Here is a 24896-nt window from a genome sequence, read left to right on the forward strand (position 1 = left end):
ATGACCGGTTGGCTGGAATCCCCCCACACATCCTCCACAGCTCCCCTTCCGACCAGCAGATCAACCAGCTGGCCCAGAGGCTGGGCCCCGAGTGGGAGCCCGTGGTGCTGTCTCTGGGGCTGTCCCAGATTGACATCTACCGCTGTAAGGCCAACCATCCCCACAATGTTCAGTCCCAGATGGTGGAGGCCTTGGTTCGCTGGAGGCAGCGCTTCGGGAAGCAGGCCACCTTCCAGAACCTACACAGGGGTCTCCAGGCCGTGGACGTGGACCCCTCGGTGCTCCAGCACATGTTGGGATGATGGCGCCCCGTCAGCACCTGGGGAGTCCATCCCCTAGTCTCGTGTGCCGAATCCTGACTCTCACCCAGTGCAGGTAGATTTGGGGGGACTGGTTTGTTTGTTTTAGTGATTTCTTAGATGAAAGGAGATAATGGGATTTCCACTTGACATTACTTGAAAGGTGGGATTACTCAGTTGATCTCCCATGGTGATTTGACAATTCATTGTTTCTCATTGCTCGGAGATTACATTATTTGAATTGTGCAGGTTTTAATTGTGTGGTTGCCATTTAATAGACTGGTAGATCCTAGTGGCTCCAAAAAATACAGGTTATAAAGCAGAAACTAACACACCATTGTAAAGCAATTCTACTCCAATAAAGATGTAAAAAAAAAAAATACAGGTGTTCTATATATAAAACATCCACTTTTATGTTGCCTGGGAACTGAACTGTGGACTTAGCTATCAATCATGATGTTAATAATAAAAATTGAATTGCTGTATATAATGTGGCCCTCTCATGAGAAAGTATTGCTTGTGTTTTTTTTCTTTCATTCTTGTGTTGCATAGATTAAGGGTGTAAAACTACAGTAGTCATTTCTTTGGAACAGAATAGTAACAGCGAAATGGTTACTTTCTCTAGTCAAGATAAATCGCTCAGGCAGGGTGTCTGCATTAAATTTAAGACACTGAAGCTCCCTGCAAAAACCAGTTCAAGTACCAGCATGCATACCTGAGCCCTTTATCTTTAAAAGGTTTGCTTAAGAAAATCCCACGCCCTTTATTTAAAGGACTGGGGGTTGGGGGGCAGTGTGGTCTTTTGGTTGAAGCCTTGATGGTTGAAGTGTTGTGCTCCTAAGGACTGTGATTTAGTTTTCTGACTTTTTACTAATAACACATGGTATTTGTCAAATGCTTTACTGTTTTCAAGGCTTTTCACACATGTGATCTCATATGGACCTCACAAAAAGCCTATGAAGTAGTTGGGTAAGAGAGGTGAGCCCCGTCCTGTATCAAGATGAAGCGATTTGCCTGGGGCGGATGAGTGAGTGTGTGTCTTTGCAGCACTGGTCCTGTGTGCCCTTTTCAGCTGCTCCATCCTGCTCCATCCTCTCTCTCACATGCTCTGGAAGAAGCTTGCTGCCCTCCTCCTGCTAGCAGCATCTCCTCAGACAAGTTACCACACTTCTCTAAGCCTCAGTTTCCTCATTTGTAGAGTGAGGCAATGATTGTCCCCACCTCCAAGATTTTTGTGATGATTAAAGGAATAACGTCTGCCCCGGGCTCATCTAGTGCCTGGCCCATCACCAGCTCTTGGGAAATGGTAGCTGTTAATTCGCTGCTGTGGCTGAACACGGATGCAGTTCCCAGCCCAAGTTGAACAGTGGCTAAAGCTGAGGCACTGTAGGAGGAAGTACTATTACCACGTTTCTTGCTAAGCTTTAAAATGTGATATGGCTTTATTAATGCTACAGCGGGTCCAATCAAGAGAGACACAGGTGAACATTCCCAATCTGTGATCCATCCTTCTGAATAATTAGAGAATCTATTTTCTAATACTAACTTAACTCAGAATTTTCCAAAGGGAAAAGAATTCTGAGGGCAAGCATATACAGTGCTGAGGTTGGACAGAAAGTGGGTGCTCAAAATGGTGACAGTCGTGAGTTAATTACATCCTTTCAGATGTCTAGTAACCATATTCCCTTTCCTAAAAAGAATCGGTTATTTTACGGTTCAACAAACAGTTCAGAAGGATGGTCCACTGGCCTTATCAGCTCTAATTTTCCATTTTGTAGTCCAGCCATTAATTCATTATCTTGTAAAATCCTCACACTTTTGGCCGCATCACTGCACCCCGTGACAGACTGTTCTTCCACGGCATCTTCAATAACTGCTTGTCATTTTGAACCTTGGACTTGTTAGGTCGCTATTCGTCCCCCTGGGTTTGCTAACAGAGAGGAGCTTTTGTTTTCACCACATGTATGGATGAGTGAGTATAACTGGGCTCGGCTGCATCCGACTAGATGGCATTTTAGAAGTGGGTCTGATGACTACCCAGGGCATTCCTGCCATTTGTAGGGCATCTGTTATGCACAGGTACCTTTGTGCTCTGTCAGCAGTGAAGGACAATTTGTGAAGAACTTGCCATGATGGGCTGATGGGGTTATTAGGGAGCGCTGACTTGTTGCCCTTAATGAGCAGGGCATCTCCACCATCAAATAGCAGCTGTAGCTCTCTGGGCCTGCTCATGCCCTTGCAGAAGATGTGCAGAATGGAAGGACCGAACATCAAATCACTGCCTGATTTCTACCTCTTACTGAGAAGACTGATGCTACATGGCATCTGCCTACCTCCCAAGAGAATCCAATAGGTGATTGCCTGCAAGGAGTCCATGTGTTTTTGCACGGAAGAAGGTTCTACAATCCCAGAGATTGCCTACTCCCAATAAAATTCTTAATGAGTACAATGAGGTGGTAGAGCATTTGTAGGTGCTGACAAAAAAAAAATGATTAAAAAGTCTAACTCCACTTTCGTTTGGTGTGTGTGTGTGTGTGTGTGTGCGTGTGTGCGCACACATGCGTGTGCGTGAGTATGCCCCGTAACTTTTTAAAAACTGTAACTTCTATGAAATTTTCTCAGTACAAAAATAGTACATCTTTTTTATAGCAGTGAAAAAATACCAATGAGCAAGAAAAAAAAAAAAAAAGAATTGCTCCCACTCCCATCTTCCGAAGATAACTACTTTTACAGCCCAGTTTTGGTCTATGTCCTCCAGTTGCTTTCCCATGCCTGCATATTCTCCTGTAACAAAAACAGGGTTGTATCGTACATGCTGTTTTACAGTTGGCTTCTTTTATTTAACGTATAGCTGTCTTTCCATGTCATTAAAGATCTTTCTATACCTTTCAACATCCTCTGTGATTTTCAACATCCTCTGTGTTCGGAGCACACTTTAAAATCCTATAATTTTTAGCAGCATATTTGAAGAAATTAAAAGAGACTAACTATTAAGTATAACAATGTCTTTTTGCTGTCAAAACATCCAGCATAATCCCACTGTTTGCTTGGTCCCCCTTTAGAGCCCTGTTGTTACTTGAGTAGAGCTATTGACTGTCCCCACTGTGCATTCTTACATCCTCAAAAAGCAAAGTTGAACACATTCCCATAAATGTTTTGGGCTTTATTCTAAGTTTTTAATCTCTTTCTTACAGCAAGATGCCTCCTCCACTGTGGCATGTGATCCACTCAGCTCAGTGTTCTTTTCCTACAAGTATGTGTTCTGGGGGACAGTAATATTGTGCGTCGATCCGAATTTGGTGGGACACCACATTTGATCTGTGTGCAGCTGCTGGTCTACACCATCGTTTTTAGTAGTGGCATACTTTCCAGTATATGCATGTACCATGACTTGCAGATCACTTTCCTCTTACGTTAGATGGATCTTTAAATGGTTTTTCCTTTCTCAGTATTACAAACAGTAATGCAAGGAAAGTCCTTGTTAAATATTTACATTCCACCAGAGGTTACAAAGGCAACTGAGGCAGTAGAATGGGTCTGTCTTCACCCCTTTCTCTGAGGAATTCCTCACAAGTGGTAGTTTTAGAAAGAGACTTCCCTCATTCAGTTATTCAGCAGGCACTTATCAGGAAGCTCCCGTGAGCCAGTTACTCTGCTAAGTGGCGAGGCAAAAAGATGACTGATACACCACAGTCCCGGTCCTCCGGAAACTCACTGTCCGGCCAGCGAGACTGACATGGATCTCTAATCACAATATGAGATGATGAGGTCCATGCCTGAGTAGTGAGTCTGTGGGAACACAGGGGAGAAAGGATTCACTCTGCCTTGCTTCAGAGGTAAGAGGCATGGAGAATACTCATATAAGGCTCATCTCTTGGGCAAGTTACTCTACCTTTCTGTGCCAGTTTCTTCATATGTAATGTGGACAATAACAGTACTGGGCTTACAATCAGGCTCCCACAAAATTAAAGCTTAGAACAGTGCATGGCACAGCAAAAATGTTTTGCTAAATCATTGAGTTGAATTATTTCAGCTATCAGGGTTTGTCTAATATTCTCCACCCTACCGGGTGCCTGAGAAGCGTGAGGGTCAAAATCACCCTTTCCTGCTGTGATTTGCATATGAAAATAGGAAGTACATGGTCCTTCAGTACTTTTATCAAGACTTTAAAGACAAGGAATGTGAACTGGTAGGCACAATTCAGACCATATTCAGAATTGAGATGGGATTCTGATCTAACACTTGGCTATCATTAAATGAATCTCTATAATCAGCAAGCTAGCAATTTGTGTGCGCTACCAGAGATGCAAAGATAAATAAGACATAGTCCCTGCCCTGTAGGATCTCAGCCTGTTGAGGAGACAAACACAACAGCCAGCAATTACGATAACTGTTTGGCCAGTATCACAGAGGAGGGAGCAACAGAATTGGCCACTGAGGAGGTGACACTTCAATTGAGATTTGTAAGTGCTGCCCAAGTTAGTACGTCGGTCCCTTAAAGGGAATTTAATGCATATGGATACCAGAATTCCACTTAATTTATTTTACATCCAATGTGACAAATGGCACTTCTCGCCACGGGTCTACAAGATGCCTCCAAGTTACTGTCTCAAAGCAATCTAGAAGCTAAGAGAATTTTATTGATAGACTAAGTGGCCAATATTATCCCGTTCTGTACATCAAGACAACAATGACATTGAGAAGCATGTGTTTTATTTAACCACAGGGGAATCGGGTCAGGCTTCAGGTTTTAGATATCAGGCATATGTGGGGGTTCTTTGTGCCATCTCTAGCCCTTAGTTCTTCCTCAAAAAGTCCCACAGATTAAATTAGATGTTGCTGGCATACAAGGAATGTTTTTAATGTAATAACCGCCTGTTTACTTCTTAGAACTGTAAACAGCTTAGAATAGGGATGTCTATCTTGTTGGCATTTGCTGTTTTATAGGAAAATTAAAGTCTCATAAAGACACAGTTCATTGAGCCAATTAAGCTTGTCTGTTAAAATTATGCAGAATATGTGGCAATAACTCTAAAAGCTATTATTGATTCAAAACATAGACCATGAAATCCAGGTTTCAGTACTGAAAAAGAAAAAAGTAGACCCAACATCTTGGTAATACTCATATGTTTCCATTTCAGTTTTACATTCTGTCTCTAGCCAGTGCTATTTTGGGTGTCAGATTACACTGTTGATGGAGAATATTTGTGGAAAATATCTACTCTGCCAAGATGTTTGTATCCCCCCTGCCGCCAGAATTCATATGTTGAAATCTTAACCCCCAAAGGTGAGGGAATTAGGAGATGAGGCCTTTGGGAGGGATGAGGTCATAAGATGGAGCTCTCATGAAAGTGACCCCACAGAGCCCCTTCCAGCATGTGAGGACACAGTGAGAAGGCTATGAACCAGGAGAGGACCTTCACCAGAATGTGACCATGTTGGCTTCTTGATCTTGCATTTCCCAGCCTCCAGAACTATGAGCTGTAAGTTCTTGTTGTTTATAAGCTACCCAGTCTGTAGTGTTTTGTTATAGCAGCCCTAACAGACAATATCAAATGGGTCGGATTAGGTCATATAACCTCCCTCTTGTCAGCTTCTAGGAGTTGAATTGACTTAATCAGACTTAGCTGATACCAAGGTCCTTGGCGTGACTTAATGGCTCATTGTGGATTCCAGGAGAAGACCGAGTGCCTACAAATGAAGTAAGTAAGCCTACTCATAGACTGGTGGTGAACTTGGTGCTCCTGGCCGTGTCAAAGCCAAGGATGAGGGGGCTCTGCCTAGGGAATATTTCTTTGAAGGACCAGAATATCTGTAATAGGTAGTGGTTCTTATCCATTCAGAGGGCATGGATCCCTTTAAGAATGTGAGAAGACTGTGGAGTCATTCTTTAGAAAAGTGCACACGCATGCATGTGCACACAAACACACACACCCCATTTGGCATATAAATTTTAGGGGATTCCCAGTACACCTGAATCCAAGTTACTCACCCCAAGAACCCTAAGCCTATAGGTTATAAATGGGCACCAGATCTCACTAGCATCTAAGCCTGACTGATCATTTTTTGGCTTTGTAGGGTATTTGGTGGGCTTGTGTCCAACAGAATGGAGCTGAGTGTTTCTGTGGGGTTGCACAAGAATGTAAACTCTGTTATGAAGGACTAACCAAGGTATTGGAATAAAGTTGAAGCCATTTATCTAAACCGTGATCTTTATACAGCTGACCACAGATCTTCTGCCCTATGATAGGGCAGGCTGGTGGACCTCTTGGAAAGGTAAGAGCTTTCAGACGTGTAATGTATGACAATCTCTAGCTTCTAGGAGCATCCTGCCTCCATCCCGTTTCTTTAGAACCAGGGATCCTAGACAGGGCAAGACTGAGACTTCTGTGCCCAGCACACTGGAGTTAATTAATTTCAGGAGAAAATTATATAGAACCACATCTACTTTATATACTAGGAAATTATTTCCAACGTTATTATTTTGTCCAGCCACCTGCTTGAATCAAGTTTCTGTCAGCCTCTGGAAGTAGTAATTATTCCCTGCTCTGAAACTGAGCTCCATGCTGGCTTTCTGCTAAGGGAGTGGACCCTTTGGTTGTCTGTGGTCTATTGTCAAGAATTATTTTGTCACTTACTATTGTCAGCTGTTGATTTTCCAACGGATACTATCTTTGAGGCTAAAAATAAATCCTCGCAACGCAAGTCCCCTCTTTATGAAGTGTGAAAGACAATATGCACCAGTCAATCATGGATATAATTTTGCAATAGGGAGAACATTTGTTAATGAGGAATGTCTCAAAGAGAAGGAAGGAGGCCTGGGTTTTATAGAGGCAAGTGAACAAGGGAGTCATCCACAAATCCTGTGGGACTCCTGAGAAAGGATGGAGGCGGGTCTTATCTGAGAATATGGGAAGGCTGGGTTGTCCTTTGTGGTGGTTATCTGTTTCTTGGGACACAAAGGGGGGGCATTTCTTAACCATCACTGCTTTCAGGGAGCACAGGAGCATCCCAGATAAACTTCATCATTGTCAAAAGCCATGTCTTCTTCAACTTTTAAGAGCCTAAAGCAAATTTGAAAGAAAAAAATGTTTTTGTAAGGTTTGGGTATGAGATAAAATCAGAATTCTGGCATCTCAATTGCCTGTTCTAGAAAAGACACTTAAGCTACTCCTCCTTTAATTTGGGTATAGAAAACCGAATAACCTGCATGACTGAAGCTTAACAAAAGGAGAGGAATCAAAGCTGTTATGGTTTTCTTGGGACCTAGAGAACCCATGGAATGATTTTCAACTTGGGCCAATCATGGAAACTCTTTCTGTAACTTACAGAAGTTCATTCAACATCTGTTTTTCTGAGCACATGTTATGTGCTAGGCATGGTTATAGATACTAGGGGTACAGCAGTCAATGCAACAGTCCAGAATTTCTCCACTTGTAGAGCTCCCTGCTATGGAGAAAAAGGATGCAACAAAAGGACAGGGAGAGCCAGGGGGATGGAGTAGAAGGTGACATGAGTAAAAACCTGGAGGAGGTGAGGGAGAGAGCCATGCTGAGGCCCGAGAGAACATTCTGAGTGGCCCGAGAGAACATTCTGAGTGACGGGAAGAATGAAATATGAAGGCTTGAGATAAGAGCTTTCCAAACATTTTCAAAGAATAGCAAGGGGGTCAGGGTGGCTAAAGTGTGGTGGGCAAGGGGGCAGGTAGCAGGGGCTGAGGTCGGAGAGCTGGGAGGATCAGAGGGGGAGCGTCTGACAGGCTACTGTGATGACTTTGGCTTTTGCTCAGGGTGAGATGGGAAGCTACTGCATGGTTTTCAGCAGAGGCAATGACATCATCTAACTTATAGTCCCAAAGGATCACTCTAGCTGGCATTTTTAGAGAGCTGAAGCAGGGAAATAGTGAAGAGGTTGTTGCACTAATCCTGAGAAGATGGAGGCTTGGGTCAAGAGGGACATGTGAAGTGCAGTGGATGCGTGGTACCCTGCTCAGGTCCCCTTCAGGAATGAAAGATTTATTCCTCCTGCAGCAGGGAGGTCTCCAGCTGATAGCCTTTGGCTGTCAGCCCTCTTCAAGAATTGCCCCCTCTGAGGAGAGCCATCTTGCACAATGGCCTTGCCCCTTCCTGGGCAGCCTGCATTCAGTGACTATAGGTGAAGAGGTATAAAGGCCTGGCTGCCCACCTCAGTTCAGAGCAGCTCCCAAGGGCCATCCCAGCTCAGGACTCCTTGTGGAGTCAGCTCAGGCCTTCTTTGTGACAGTATCTCAGCCCCACTTCCCCCTCTTTCTAAGCCTGTTTCCTTCCCTTTAACAGGTGTCGATCCCAGGAGCACTCTCTAATCACCTTCCTGCCCACCCAGCTCCATCTCAGAATCAGCTTCCAGGGGCACACATCCTGTGACGTGGAGGTGGTAAGCAGTGGTCAGGCTCTGATTACATTGTGAAGGTAGAACCAAATGGATTTGTTGATGGGTTGGATAGGGTGTTAAAATGACAAAAACTGGTGGTGAAACATCAAGATTGTATTTTTAACAAATGGAAAGATGGAATCATTATGAACTGATATGAGAAAGGCCATGAGAAAGGCAGGGATTTTTTTGATGGGGGTGGTGGAAGTTAGGAAATATATTAGAAATAAAAATAAATTCTTAATATTCATACAGGTAAAAAGTCAACTTCCATTTCCAGGAGCACACTCTTAACTTTGAATACTCCCAGTGTTATTCAGTTTTAGATATAATCTGTTGTAGCCAACACTTCATTTCATTGGAGGAACGTCAGAGTAATTAAACATAGACAGTGTGAGCACATATGTTCAATCATTACCCGGTGGTTGCTAATTCATAGAGACACAAATAGCGGTAGTTGGTTTTACAAGGGAACAAAGCCAGCCATTGGCACGTCCACCAGGATATATATCAAGAAGTGTTTTTTCTGCAAGACCCATAGTATCCATAGTATAGTAACAGGCTCCCATGAGAAGCTGAAAAGAAGCAAAGCTGCTTACAGACTGCATATATCACACAACCAGGCAGTAATCCCAAGGCAACCTAGAAGGGATCACCATGACATGACACCACCCCCTTTTATAGATACAGTTCTGAGAAAATTCACAGTACAGAGAAAATTCACTGTGGGGAACAGTAGTTAGGATATGAATCTTGAGCTGAGGCTTGACAGAAGTGTACAGTCAGTGGAGAGGCTGGGAATGGGGTTTCTAGAGGAGGAAGGAATGTGCGAGAAGTGAGGATGGATAAGACGGATACTAGGAACAGTAGTGATGAGTATGCCTCTCCACAAAATTACATCGATTGGGTAAAGTGGGGCAAGTCAGCTGACTTTTAAAACCAGGCAAGGAGTTTGGATTTTGCATTTTAAATTACCAAGGGAACGGAAGAAATCTTCTCAGAAGCTTTAAGGTGCCAGTGTGCGTTGTGAATCTCCAAAATGGAAATGTGCAGTATTTACCAAACTTAACATTGGAAGCTTTTTTTCTGTGACCACCTATTAACAACTTTGGAAAGATTTGTTCTACAGACATACTGAGGCAGAGGACACAAAACCTTGGAGTGTGCTGGGAAAAGAAGGGCTCAAAGGTACCAAAAATAACCAAGATGTTTAAAGGGCATGAACGGTATCTTGGGTGGTGTACAAATAGCGTCAATTTGTTCTCATCCTCACAGTTCATCCTCACTGTTAGCAGCACGTTATGGGTCACTTGGAAAGAGACTTGTGGCTTTCTGGGACCTTCTTTCCCTCTTTAATGATTGATAAATCTGTTGCATTTTTCATCATATGATTCTTGTATCCTTGCAGAATACCTTTCTGGCTTGGTGTCACACTGCGTTTAGTTCAAGCAATAGGTTGCACTGCCTGTTCTTCAGCAGGTAGCAGGCACTCTCTCTGGTCATTGTCAGGTGCCAGGTGGCACCTGTCAGACAAGCAGGAAGAAACTGGTCTTGCTCCTAACAGCAGCCCCAAACCATGGAGGCTCTGTCTGCAGCGCCAGGCCTTTTCTGTCTGTCCCCACTCTTGCCACGACTTTTTATGTCTTTGCCGTCTTCTCATTTGGGTTCTCATTTGCTTACTCTGATCCCCACCCCCCACCACTAAGCCACTTGGTAATTGAACTTGACTTTCATTCTATTTTAAAAAATCTGAAAATAGCTTGTTTTCCCAGTAAGGCCTCCAGCAAGACCTTAACTTTAGTTTAGCAATAGTTCCCAACCAGGAGTGTTACCACATCCCCCCAGCCTTCTACCATGTGGCATTTGGAAATGTTTGGAGGCATTCTTCGTGGGGAGTTATCACCCACCATGCGTTATTGGAGGGGGGTGCTATTACCATGGAGAGGGCAGTGGCCAAAGATATTAGGCATCAGCTGGCAGTGTGGGCACTAGCCCTACACAGTGAAGAGCTGCCTCACCCCAAATGCCCTTAATGACCCCAGTCAGAATCACTGTGTGCTTCCCAGACTCCAGTCATTTGAGTACCACTTTGACAATTTTTCATTTGTAATGCACCACCTGTGCCAATATTTTTTTTAGTTAACTCAAAAATTTTTTTTCTTTAAGCAATAGTATGTTTGAAGTAATAGGTCAGTGCTATTTTTAAAATGTGATTTAAAGTACACGTAAAAATAAATACCTAACCCCTCATACAAAATATTCTTCATTAGTGATACACATATGAAGTTTGGGAACACTAGGCAGTGCTTATGGCTGCATACCTTTTTGGGGTTTTGGTGAGGGCATTAGCCTTACACACATTTCTCTTCTGAAATATGAAGGTCTAAGCAAGTGTTTGATGGACTCCTTAGCCTGGGCCTTATAAGGGCAAAGGCCACGTGTTTAATGTCCCATAAAGGCCATTTATACAAAGATGTCTATTCCACTGGCATCCTTGACCCAAGTCAGCTGTCTCTTTGCTGGTTGCAAAGTCAAAGGATAAAAATGAGGCTCTCTTGGCATTCACCTCCTTGGATTGTAGGCTCCGTGAAGACAGACCTGGGTCTTGTGTCCCCACCTTTCCTAAAGCAGAGTCTGACACACGCTTTGTGATTAATGCAATTCTCAGTAAATGAATGAGATCATGAACAGATGAGTGTATGCTTATCCCTCCTCCAGACGTACAATGGAGGACTGTAAATGCTACTGTCACTGAGTCCAAAAAGTCTTGCGTATAAGTTTCTTGGGCAAGTTCTGTAAATTCTCTGTGCTTCAGTTTCATTACCTCTGAAATCAGGTTGTAATAATACCAACCTTACAGCACTGTTATGAGGAATCAATGAGATAATGTTTGCAAAAGTGCTTCAATCAGTGTCAGGCATAGAATAAATGTTATAGAAATATTTGATGACGAATGGATGGTGTCTGTCTTATATTCAGGTTTTCAATATTTGTTGAAAGAGTGAATCAACAGATACTGGGCCACAGTGTTCCTACACTCCAGGTCCAGATCCTCAGCTGTTCCCAGGGGCAGCAGCAGGTGTTGAAACAGAACTTCCCTAGCCCTAGCCAGGGGGTCCGGCTACAGTTCTCAGCACAGGAAGAGCTCTTCCAGAACAGGTAACCTAGGGCGATAAGCCCCACCCCCTCCTCAGTCACAGGCCGCACAGAGATTCGTCCTGGTGTGTGTTTGAGGCAATGCTAGAACGTGTCCAATTAACTCAATTCCTGGTCGCCTCAGCTGACTCATTGTGCAGGAACACTGCATTCACAGACAGTGAGCATAGAGGTGGGGGAGGGAGGACAAAGGAGGCAAGGCAGCGTTGGTGGAGCATCTATTAGGAGCCAGGCTCAGGGAAGGTGATTTCAAGTGCATTGTGTCATTCCGTCCTCTGACAACCTTAGGAGTCAGGATTTTAGCCTTATTTCCCTCATTTTACAAGTCAGAAAACTGATGCTCAAGGAAGTTAACTAACCCAGCCAAGGTCATACATAGCAGTGTCAAAATTTGAACTCAGGCCCATGTGAGTGGTTTTATAACCCCAGTATATAGTCCAGGTACTGCCAAGGACCCCAGCATGGCTGTCAGCTTCATACTGAAATGTTTCCAGCCCACCTGCTGGGTTTTTGGTGTCGGTAGCTCTCTCCTCTCATTATTGCAGACAGCAAGTGGGTGATGTTCATAAAATAGATGATCTTTAATAGCTCCCGCCTGCTGCCAGCCATGGAGTCATGTGAAATAGCACAGCAGAGTTGAGGTTGCTCTTATTACCCCGTGGGATTTCGTCAAAAGCCAAAATAATCCTGGCTGAGACAGTGTGTGGGCAGGGCACGGCAAGAGCTTTTGAATAGGGTGTTTGTCTCATTGGCTGAAGGAAAAGTGCTCTATTCATGACCTTCTCCTGATAGGTCTTTTGCATGAGAAAGTGTAGGAAAAGCCAGATTCTCAGAGAGAAGAGGCCTGTCCCCTTTCTCTGAGCAGGGAGATCCCACATCCCATCCCTAGCAAAACGATTTTAGATGAACAGTTGAAATTTTTTTCTCCCACAATTATGGGGCAGTACTAAGAAGTTGTCTTAGTATCTGCGTGTTCTGGGGAGTATTCTGGCTCTTTTTAGCCAAATGAAATCTGAGCTTCTTCTTGACGTCACTCAAAATCCTCATTGCTCTCTATCTCTGCCCCAAAGCCTTCCTTCTGTCCCCACGGACTCCAAGACTATTTTCAAAGTGAAGCGTCATTAGCCTACTCTACCCTCTGAGGAGTCATCCTCCTGCCTTTTGCAGATGACTGTGAACCGTGTCCTGCCTACCAAACAGCTCATCTTGTCAAATCATCCACACGATTGGGACATGACCTATCATCTGAGTTTATTAATTCCAACAAAGATGATGTGAGGTGGTTTTGGTCAACCTGAAGTTTGGGCTTCCACGTAAAAATCTGAGGCGTTCCCTTTCCAGCCCCATGTCTAGGAACTAAACAGGTCTCCAACCATGGTGGCCGCCCTTGTAGGGCAGGGCTGGCCTTGGCAGGAATGGGGCCAGTATTCAGGATTCACAGTGACTGTTTCAGGCGCAAACCCATGCGTATGTGTCTAACTGCTGGAATCTCCAGACACAGTTGGCACCTGTGAGAACCTCTTCCCTCTCCTGTCCAGGTTGTTGGCGTCCTGTATCAAGTCACCACGGTTTCCTCTTCTTTTCAGTTCAGGAAATTTCTCTGAGCTCTGTATCTCACTTGCCAGCTCCAACTTTTCTGCTCTTACCTGGATCTTCCGTTCACTCATTTAACAATTCTTTGGTAGCACCTCCTAGTGCTGAGTGCAGATGGGTGACATCAGAACAAAACAAGCATAGATACTATCCTCATGGACCTTACAGTCAGCTTGAAAAGTTACAAGCTGTGACAAGTGATAAGAAGGAAGAGATCAGCGAGCTATGGGGTCATACTGAAGGGAAGCCTCAAATGTTCCTGTGAGGACAATCTGGTTCCCCACTCTCTCCCTCAGTGCTTGAGGCCTGGTACTGGGTTTCCTTCATTTTGTTACCCTTCCATTAGGGTGACTCAGTTGCACTATTTATTGGGCCTTTGGGTCCTTCTCTCCAAGATGGCCCCTCTCATAAAGCCCCTTGGTTCTGTGAACTACAGCCAAAGATGACAGGGTGAAGGCTATCAATAATCTCTTCTACGAATGCTAGTCGATGGCTGTGGAAATGGGGAGAGGAAGGTCGGCATGCTGCACAACGGCTTGTAACCTGGAAACATTACCATAAGTTCAAAGTCCCAATTCTGTAGCACTGGCATTGAGGTGCCATTTCTTGTGCCCTGGCCCTTCACCCTAGCTGGGCAGCATATACTGTCCTGAGCCCTGCATCCCAGGACCACAATATTTCAGAGGAGGTGTCATATAATATGACTTCATTTGCCTACAGGACTTAGTTTAGGAGTGTTGTTCCATTTATTAACTAATTCAGAAAACATTTGAGCCAATGATTGTTCTCCAGGCTTAGGCATCATCTACTGCCTTCTCACTGTAGAGTCACTATGGAGTCATCTCATCTTCCTTTCGTGATTTCATTTCTTCCATTTTCTTTTTTCCCTCTTTCTAAGACTCATATTGGGTTTAGATATCAGACTTTCTGGCTTCCTCCTTAAATGTTAACTTTTCTCTCCTATTTTCTGTCATTTTGTTGTTTTTTGGAAATTTTATCAAATTTTTCATCCAACCTTTTTATTGGATTTTTAAATTTATGCCATATTTTTTCATTTCTAAGATGTTTCTGTTTTATGGATACTCCCTTTAAAATAGCATCCTTTTGCTTCATGTTTGCAAATATTCTCTTAGCTCTCTGACAGTTTTCGCCTTCTTTTACCTTCAAATTACTTTAATCTCTACATTTGTAATCTCTGTTATGTTTGAGTCTTTCTTAATGTCTGGTGATCCTTGGCTGTCACTTATATTTTAAGTTGGGGCACTAAAAAGCTTAATACTAGCTCTCTATTGTGGGTGGGGCTTGAAGACCACCAGGTCACATGCAGAGTGATGAGGCTGGGCTGTTTAATTTGATAACCCAAATGTCAGTATCTTTAGGTCTTTTCTTTCGGCTTGTAAGATGCTTTTCAGTGAAGAATCTTCTTTGTTTTTTTTTTTTTCAATTTGAATTTTATTTTATTTTTTATACAGCAGGTTCTTCTTACTTAACTATTTTATACATATTAGTGTACATATGTCAATCCCAATCTCCTAATTCATCCCACCACCACCCCCTGCTTTCCCTCCTTGGTGTCCATACATTTGTTCTCTACATCTGTGTCTCTATTTCTGCCTTGCAAACCAGTTCTGTACCACTTTTCTATATTCCACATATATGTGTTAATATACGATATTTGTTTTTCTCTTTCTGACTTACTTCACTCTGTATAACAGACTCTAGGTCCATCCACGTCTCTACAAATGACCCAATTTCGTTCCTTTTTATGGCTAAGTAATATTCCGTTGTATATATGTACCACATCTGCTTTATCCATTCATCTGTTGATGGGCATTTAGGTTGCTTCCATGACCTGGCTATTGTAAATAGTGCTGCAATGAACACTGGGGTGCATGTGTCTTTTTGAATTATGGTTTTCTCTGGGTATATGCCCAGTAGTGGGATAGCTGGGTCATATGGTAATTCCATTTTTACTTTTTGAAGGAACCTGCATACTGTCCTCCATAGTGGCTGTATCGATTTACATTCCCACCAACAGTGCAAGAGGGTTCCCTTTTCTCCACACCCTCTCCAGCATTTGTTGTTTGTAGATTTTCTGATGATGCCCATTCTAACCGGTGTGAGGTGATACCTCATTGTAGTTTTGATTTGCATTTCTCTAATAATTAGTGATGTTGAGCAGCTTTTCATGTGCCTCTTGGCCATCTGTATGTCTTTGGAGAAATGTCTATTTAGGTCTTCTACCCAGTTTTTGTTGGATTGTTTGTTTTTTTAATATTGAGCTGCGTGAGCTGTTTATATATTTTGGAGATTAATCATTTGTCCGTTGCTTCATTTGCAAATAGTTTCTCCCATTCTGAGGGTTGTCTTTTTGTCTTGTTTATAGTTTCCTTTGCTGTGCAAAAGCTTTAAAGTGTCATTAGGTCCCATTTGTTTATTTTTGTTTTTATTTGCATTACTCTAGGAGGTGGATCAAAAAAGATCTTGCTGTGGTTTATGTCAAAGAGTGTTCTTCCTATGTTTTCCTCTAAGAGTTTTATAGTGTCTGGTCTTACATTTAGGTCTTTAATCCATTTTGAGTTTATTTTTGTGTATGGTGTTAGGGAGTGTTCTAATTTCATTCTTTTACATGTAGCTGTCCAGTTTTCCGAGCACCACTTATTGTAGAGACTGTCTTTTCTCCATTGTATATCCTTGCCTCCTTTGTCATAGATTAGTTGACCATTGGTGTGTGGGTTTATCTTTGGGCTTTCTATCCTGTTCCATTGATCTGTATTTCTGTTTCTGTGCCAGTACCATATTGTCTTGATTACTGTAGCTTTGTAGTATAGTCTGAAGTCAGGGAGCCTGATTCCTCCAGCTCTGTTTTTTTTCCTCAAGATTGCTTTGACTATTCAGGGTCTTTTGTGTCTCCATACAAATTTTAAGACTTTTTGTTCTAGTTCTGTAAAAAATGCCATTGGTAATTTGATAGGGATTGCATTGAATCTGTAGATTGCTTTGGGTAGTATAGTCATTTTCACAATATTGATTCTTCCAATCCAAGAACATGGTATATCTCTCCATCTGTTTGTGTCATCTTTGATTTCTTTCATCAGTGTCTTATAGTTTTCTGAGTACAGGTCTTTTACCTCCTTAGGTAGGTTTATTCCTAGGTATTTTATTCTTTTTGTTGCAATGGTGAATGGGAGTGTTTCCTTAATTTCTCTTTCTGATCTTTCATTGTTAGTGTATAGGAATGTAAGAGATATCTGTGCATTAATTTTGTATCCTGCAACTTTACCAAATTCATTGATTAACTCTAGTAGTTTCCTGGTGGCATCTTTAGGATTTCCTATGTATGGTCCCATGTCATCTGCAAACAGTGACAGTTTTACCTTTTTTTCCAATTTGTATTCCTTTTATTTCTTTTTCTTCTCTGATTGCCATGGCTAGGACTTCCAAAACTATGTTGAATAATAGCGCTGACAGTGGACATCCTTGTCTTGTTCCTGATCTTAGAGGAAATGCTTTCAGTTTTTCACCATTGAGAATGATGTTTGTTGTTGGTTTGTCGTATATGGCCTTTATTATGTTGAGGTAGTTTCCCTCTATACCCACTTTCTAGAGAGTTTTTATCATAAATGGGTGTTGAATTTTGTTGAAAGCTTTTTCTGCATCTATTGAGTTGATCATATGGTTTTTATTCTTCAGTTTGTTAATATGGTGTATCACATTGATTGATTTGCATATATTGAAGAATCCTTGCATCCCAGGGATAAATCCCACTTGGTCATGGTGTATGATCCTTTTAATGTGCTGTTGGATTCTGTTTGCTAGTATTTTGTTGAGGATTTTTGCATCTATATTCATCAGTGATATTGTTCTATAGTTTTCTTTTTTTGTAGTATCTTTGTCTGGTTCTTGTATCAGGGTGATGGTGGCCTCATAGAATGAGTTTGGGAGTGTTCCTTCCTCTGCAATTTTTTGGAAGAGTTTGAGAAAGATCGGTGTTAGGTCTTCTCTAAATGTTTGGTAGAATTCACCTGTGAAGCCGTCTGGTCCTGGACTTTTGTTTGTTGGAAGATTTTCCTCACGGTTTCAATTTCATTACTTGTGATAAGTCTTTTCATATTTTCTATTTCTTCCTGGTTCAGTCTTGGAAGTTTATACCTTTCTAAGAATTTGTCCATTTCTTCCAGGTTGTCCATTTTATTGGCATAGATTTGCCTGTAGTAGTCTCTTATGGTGTATTTCTGTGGTGTCTGTTGTAACTTCTCCTTTTTCATTTCTAATTTTATTGATTTGAGTCCTCTCCCTCTTTTTCTTGATGAGTCTGGCTAAATGTTTATCAATTTTGTTTATCTTCTCAAAGAACCAGCTTTCAGTTTTATTGATCTTTGCTACTGTTTTCTTTGTTTCTGTTTCATTTATTTCTGCTCTGATCTTTATGAGTTCTTTCCTTCTACTAACTTTGGGTTTTGTTCATTCTTTTTTCTTTATTCTGTTCTGCAGCAGTGAATTCCACCATTCTGTCTTCCAGGTCACTTATCCATTCTTCTGCCTCAGTTATTCTGCTATTGATTCCTTCTAGTGTAGTTTTCATTTCAGTTATTGTATTGTTCATCTATGTTTGTTTGTTCTTTAATTCTTCTAGGTCTTTGTTAAACATTTCTTGCATCTTCTTGATCTTTGCCTCCATTCTTTTTCCGAGGTCCTGGATCATGTTCACTATCATTATTCTGAATTCTTTTTCTGGAATGTTGCCTATCTCCACTTCATTTAGTTGTTTTTCTGGGATTTTATCTTGTTCCTTCATCTGGTACATAGTCTTCTGCCTTTTCATTTTGTCTGTCTTTCTGTGCATGTGGTTTTCATGCCACAAGCTGCAGGATTGTAGCTTTTCTTGCTTCTACTGTCTTCCCTCTTGAGAAGAATCTTCTAATAATCCTGCATTGTATTCTGAAAACCATGTTATGGAAGAGGGCCAGGAGCTTTAGGGGGAGGGTTTCAATATTTAGTATTTAATCCTTCTGCTTTCAAAATGGTTACTGCCCTCAGCTATACCATGTGTCCTCCTCTCAGAGACCTTCTGTTTTTACTTTGTCCAGAATCCCCATTTTCTGCTGAGGTAGAAGAATTTGTCACCTGGTTGCACAAAGTAAGAAAGAGGATTTGGGAGGGAGGTCTAGCTGCCCCTTAGACTTCTGTCCTTTCCTTTTTCCCTGAATCATAAACCCCTGATGCTTCTAACTCTTGAGCCTTTGGGGTTCTATATGTATTGGAAAATGGGCTGTGACTTAGCTTGCTCACTTAGGACATAGCTTTCTTGCGTCTGCTAGGTCACTTGTCTTTCCTTCTTCTGTTTTCTAATTTGCAACATTTTGTGGCTATCATTTTGTCTCCAGTTCTCTTTTCCCTCTTAGATTTATGTCTTTACAAAAAAAATCCCTTCATGTCAGTTAGTGGGAATCCAGAGAAAGTACAGGAAAATATGTATGTTTTGTTTCTTATATTTAAAGTGCTTTATACTCTTCCTTCACATATATTTTACTGAGAAAATGTTCCAAGATGTTATTTGCTCTCTTAGTGGTTACTTTTTAAAAGGAAGGAAGGTATGGAAGCTACAGCAATAATTTTGGAGACATTTTAGAGCATTTCTTACTGAGACAGTACTTTTGAACCAATTATTGCACATATGTTGTTCAGATTGCACTCACCTTAATTCACAAAGACAAAAATGTCTATTTTAGATTGAGGGAGTGAGGTAAATTGTGAAGATAGGTGAGGGGATGTGAAGGGAATGAGGTAAACTGAATACTCATGGTGGAGCAACACTAAAGAATAAAGCCCTGGGCCAGGTTGAGCTGGAGATTATGTTTTACCAGTAAAGTCAGGAAGCATGCCTGGAAGTAGAATCCAAATGGTTTTTGATGGGGAGCCCAGAGACAGACATCAATGGTCTAGTTCAAAGGGCAAGGCAGAGACACAGTGTTGGAAAATTGAAAGGGACAATAGCTCAGAATCAAGACTGAGGACAGCAAAAGAAGGCTGGACAATCCCCCTCTTACGAAATGCCATTAGGGTGGTTTGTGTGTATGGGAAGGATTTAAAAGAATAATATCCAGTGTTGTTAAAGTTATGAAGAAGTAGGCATTCTCATATACTCTTGGAGTGTATATATTTATATAGCCTTTATGGAGAGTACTTGGTAATTATATTGAATATATTAAAATTTAATAATATTCAATATTAATACATTATATTAAATTAATATATTAATAATTAATTAATATGTTTAATATATATTGATTAATTTATATATTAATTTAATGTATTAAAATTAAATTATTTAATTTAATTAAAATTTAATAATAATGTGGATTTACTGTTACTCAGTGATTCCATCCCTAGGATAATGATTCTATAGAAAAATTAACATACAAGGAATGGATGTTCATTATATCATTGCCTGTAATAAGAAAAATTGAAACAACCAAAAAAACATTAATGGAAGATTGTTTAAATTCATGATGCTGCATACCCAAATATAACTAGTCTTCATAAGGTGCTGCATTCAAAAGAAGGTAATTTAGTATCTTTCAATGAACATTGAGAGAGGTCTAATTCGTAACCCACAACTCCACTTAACAGTTTATCTCTGTTATACAGCCTTATCGTCGAATACTTGGAGCACCCATATGTCAGACAAAGGAAATCAGGTCAATTAATATATACTGACACAGAACAATATCTAAAATATGCTGTTCAATTTTTTAAATGTTATAAAATAAAATATGTAACATGACCTTATTTATGTTTAAAAATATATAAAGCCTTCCAGCTTCAAGTAATGGCAAGTAGTTTGTATCAGACTAAGCATCCTACTGATAATAATTATAAACTCTGCTTATGTACCTACTTCAAGGCACTAGAGAAGGACCAAAATCAGGCACAAACAGGAGGAGCGCTAACTCACATTTAACTGGCTTTTCCCCTGCAGACATTCACTAGTCTGCAGAACACAGACTTATTGGGCTAAATAGTTAGAGGCCAGACTACAAGGCTGCCAGAGCAACTGGAAGTTGAAGGGAGCAGGGAAATCCCAGAAGGGTAGGAGTGATGGTTGGGAGGAGCCCCCAGATCTATGTACAAAACCTTCTCAAAAGCTTGGCTGACTCTTCAACTGCAAAGGCACAGGGCAAGTCTTCAAGGAGCAGAGCAGAAAACAACAGCTGGATGGCTGAAAGAACTGAGCAGAGACTTCAGCAGTTGCCTGGTACTGGGGAGACAGAGTTTGAAGTTAAAATCTACCAAATTAGAGGGGCTTGGTAAATATGTCTTGCATTTCTATGATATGCCGGAAGCATCATGCCTTAGATATAAGGACCATATCTCAGGACTGTGAGCTCAGGACTATGAGCCTAAGACTAAGAATAAAATTAAAATATAACTAGCCTAACAAATGGAGAAACAAGCCTGCAAAAGAGTAATGTTATCCACAAGAAATTTAGCTGCCTTCTGGAGCAAAACCCCAATACTCATCAGAAGAAGATAACAGAATTTGGATTGTCCGCAGTATGTCATTTACAGTGTCCAGTGTACAGTAACAATTACCAGACACACAAAGAAGCAGAAAAATGTGACCCATAATAAAGACACCAAAAAACAAAAACAAAATAAAAGGAGACCCACAGACAAAGCAGATGTTGAAATTAGCATGTAAAGACTTTAGGGCTTCCCTGGTGGCACAGTGGTTGAGAGTCCGCCTGCTGATGCAGGGGACACGGGTTCGTGCCCCGGTCCGGGAAGATCCCACATGCCGCAGAGCGGCTGGGCCCGTGAGCCATGGCCCCTGAGCCTGCGCGTCGGGAGCCTGTGCTCCGCAACGGGAGAGGCCACAACAGTGAGAGGCCCGTGTACCGCAAAAAAAAAAAAAAAAAAGACTTTAAAATTACTATTATAAATATGTTAAATAATTTATACAAAAGTGGATATAATATGTGAAGACATGGGGATTTGGGGAAAGTTATGAAAATGCTGAAAAACAAAAAGAAATATATGGAAATCGCAGAACTGAAAAATACAATATCTCAAATAAAGAATAGAATACCTGAAAAAACATTGGGTGTGATTAACATCAGTTTGGAGATGGCAGAAGGAAAGATCAGGGAACCTGAAGAAAAGTCAACAAATATCACCAAACTGAAAAGAGGAAAAAAAAAAAACTTGAAAAGAAATGAACAGAGCCTCACTTAACTATCGGAAAATAAGCAATCTAACATATGTGTTATTCAGAAGGAGAGGAGAGAACTAATGGGGCAAAAAGTATTTAAGGAACTTTTGGCTGAAGTTTTCCAAATTTGCTTAATAATATCAGTCCATAAGTCTAAGAAACCCAGTAAACCCCAGAGGAAAATGCATAAAAGAAATTCATATCAAGGCACATCATTGTGTTAAATGGCTGAAAAGAAAGGATAAAGAAAAATATCTCAAAAACAGCCAAATAAAAGACACAACATATACATAAGAATAAAGATAGAATGACTGAAGATTGTTCAACAGAAATAACAAATAGGGAGTTGTTGAGGCAGGACTCCCCAGACCCTCTTCTCAGCAAAACAGTAAGTCACAGGAGCTCTATTCCAGGGAGTCATGGTGGGGAGGGCCAGGTCTCACTTCCCCCATTATGTCCTAGAATTCCTACTAAACAGGTTTTTTTTTCATCTGAATCTTCTATATTTCTTTTCTCTCAAAATTTTTTTCTTTGATTATTTTGCTGTATGTTTAGGGAAAAATACTTTGATTTGGTCTTGCAAATCACTACTTCTCTTTTCAGTTGTATCTATTCTGTAATTCATCTCCAACACTGAGTTTTAGAATTTGTTCATCATTATTTTTAATTTTTAAGATGTCTTTCTTTTTCTCTGATTGCTGCTTTTTCTATGGCAGCTGACTCTTGTTTAATGGATGTGATATCCATTGTATCTCAGGTACTAAATAAAATATTTTCAAGCCTTCTTACATTTGCTCATTCCTCAGATGTCAGTTTGTTGCCAAAAACCTTGGCTCCCTGTTCACCAATGCTGAATAGAAATATGGAGACAGAGATCTGGAGGAAAAGAAATAGGCTTTTTTATTCCTCTGCCAGGCAAAGGGAAGACACAGCAGACTAGTGCCTCAAGAGCTGTGCCCCTGTCTCCTGAGGAATTACAGGGGTCTTATAGGTGGAACTTGCAGTCCAGGGTAAGTGATAAGGATCAAAGTGGTGAAGGTCTTGCGTTCTTCTTCTTGCAGTATTTTAAGTCACTGCTGGCGTCAGGCAGCCTGGTAATTGGGCCTGGCAGCCCCATAATTGAGTCCTTTTGTCTGTGGGTTATCGGCCTATGACCTTCTTTCTGAAGTGCAAACAGCTACAAGGGGTGATTTGCTACAAGAAAGTGTAGGGAGAGTAAATACCAGGTGCAGGATGTAAATTACACAGAATTAGGGGGTAATAGGTGCAGAACGTAATTTACATCAAGTTAGGGGGGGTGACAGGTTAACTTTGTGAAGGACAAATCTAATTACAGACACTACAGATTAGTAACAGTTAAAATACATCTAAGATTGATTAACTCTTTCAGGCCTGTTTATGTTTCTTCTCTAGCCTGTTGACTGTTCCCTTTATTTTCCCTGTTATCAGGAGAGGAAAAAAACCTCAATTATATTTTTGTTGCAACAAGTTCTTTACTGGTTCAGCTTTTAGTCTTTGAGTTTGGTTCAAAGGTCTGATGGTTCTGGATTGCTCATTTTCAGATTCTCTGGGGGCTTCTCCTCCCATTGCCAGACCCCCAGGCTGGAGAGCCTGATGCGGGGCTCAGACTTTCACTTCTGTGGGAGAACTTCTGTGGTATAATTATTTTCCAGTTTGTGGGTCGCCCACCCAGCGTGCATGGTATTTGATTTTATCACTATTGCGCCCCTCCTATTGTCTTGCCGTAACTTCTTTGTCTTTGGATATAGGGTATCTTTGTGGTAGATTCCAGCCTCTTTTTGTTGATGGTTGTTCAGTTAATTGTGATTTTGGTGTTTCAGTAAGAAGAGGTGAGGTCACATCCTTCTACTCCGCCATCTTGTCTCCCCCTGTGGGTTGTTCATTTCCATATGTACATTTATCAGTATTTGTAGCTATATCATTTCCTGAGCAATTGTTACGGTCCTCTTCCAACAGCCCTTACCAGGCATGCCCCTGGAATGTGATGACTGACTGACAGATGTGTTGTGCCCCAAGGTTTATGGGCAGGGGGATGGGCCAGCAGGGTGGAGGCATTCCTCAAATAAGCAAGTAGGGAAAGTTACCCCTTGGAGCACCTCAGAGGATTTCACACCTGTTCCAAGTTGCCTTTCCTTAGGTAACAATTCAGTAATGTCTGGGCCATGCCCTACTGTTCTGTCTGGCCCCATCCAATATTCTAGGAGGCCCCCATGGCTGGTTCTTTACTAAGAGCCTGAGGGCAAACACCATAACTAGCTCCTCAGTGTGCAACTTGGGGGACAGTGACCTGGCAGTGCTTCAACTCCTCGGTCGATATCCCATAATACACTTCTCTCCTGCTGACCCTGAGTTTGTTTTTCTCTTAGGAAAACCAGTGTATTCATATTTAATAGTCACTATTGAACATCCACTTTGTGCCAGGAGCTATACAAGGAAGAGAGGATACAATAATGAATAAGACAAATGATGACTTTTTCTGATGAAGTTTACAGGCTAGAGAATTATTCATCCAGAAGCCCCCTCCTTCAGCTGTGTTTCTCATCTCTCTGATATTTCTGCCAGTCTGCTACTACTCAGAACTTCTTTAGTTTCTATTCAACTGGCATTTTCTAGGACTCAGTCTTACCTAGGACTAAGACTTTGTCTTATGTTATGTATCTCATTTCCCTAGTGTTTGGGAGGAAGGAGAAGTAGCCATCTTGGCTCAGTCCATGATCTTGAACTAACCAGCTTTTTTTTTTTCTTCAAGTAGAAGAGGGATGGCAGTTGGAGTTCAGATGTACTCTGTGACCCAGGAGCAAAATAGATAGTTGCCACACCCCGAAGGAAGGCTTTGAATACACTTTTTCTTACACTGGCTCTGGCTGTGGAACTGGTGTCTCTTTGGAGATCAGGGGAAAAAATTACAGAATTCTAGACCAATTCTAATGTTAGGGGACAAGCCTAGGATGAGGCTATGCAGCTCCCTGTTTTGCTTTCCGATTCTGCTTCTTCTAACGCTCTTCATGATCACCTTAACAACTGTGAGTTTAAGAATATGATTGAGAAAGTGCCAATTTGGGAGCATAAGAACAGAATATTTGACCCCCTCGTGGTCCACCATATATTCCTGACACACACACCCCATCACCACCCAAGGAACACTTCTGAAGAAGAAACTTTTGCTGACACTATTCAAATATTGCTTTACTCCCTGATGTTTG

At 41.4% G+C, this 24896-nt stretch overlaps 1 protein-coding gene across 13 annotated transcripts in view; it reads left to right on the forward strand.

The window, feature by feature from the left end:
• CRADD (CARD and death domain containing adaptor protein) overlaps positions 1 to 24896 on the forward strand; it is a 234604-nt gene that overhangs the window by 189647 nt on the left and 20061 nt on the right. For 4 of the 13 annotated variants that reach the window (XR_016395013.1, XR_016395018.1, XR_016395011.1 and 1 more), the window contains exons 3-4: positions 1 to 6001; positions 6378 to 24896. The exon at positions 6378 to 24896 is cut by the window's right edge. Coding sequence is in view for 1 of the 13 variants with exons in the window: in XM_089921130.1 (XP_089777256.1) it covers positions 1 to 302 (302 nt within the window). In the remaining 12 variants the exon portion in view is untranslated. The other 9 variants (XR_016395015.1, XR_016395020.1, XR_016395016.1 and 6 more) reach the window with 7 other exon arrangements.

Source organism: Delphinapterus leucas, chromosome 11, assembly GCF_059928025.1.
Source record: "Delphinapterus leucas isolate spDelLeu-1000000601 "Yukka" chromosome 11, BTC_Dleu_Yukka2, whole genome shotgun sequence".
Lineage (NCBI taxonomy): Eukaryota > Metazoa > Chordata > Mammalia > Artiodactyla > Monodontidae > Delphinapterus > Delphinapterus leucas.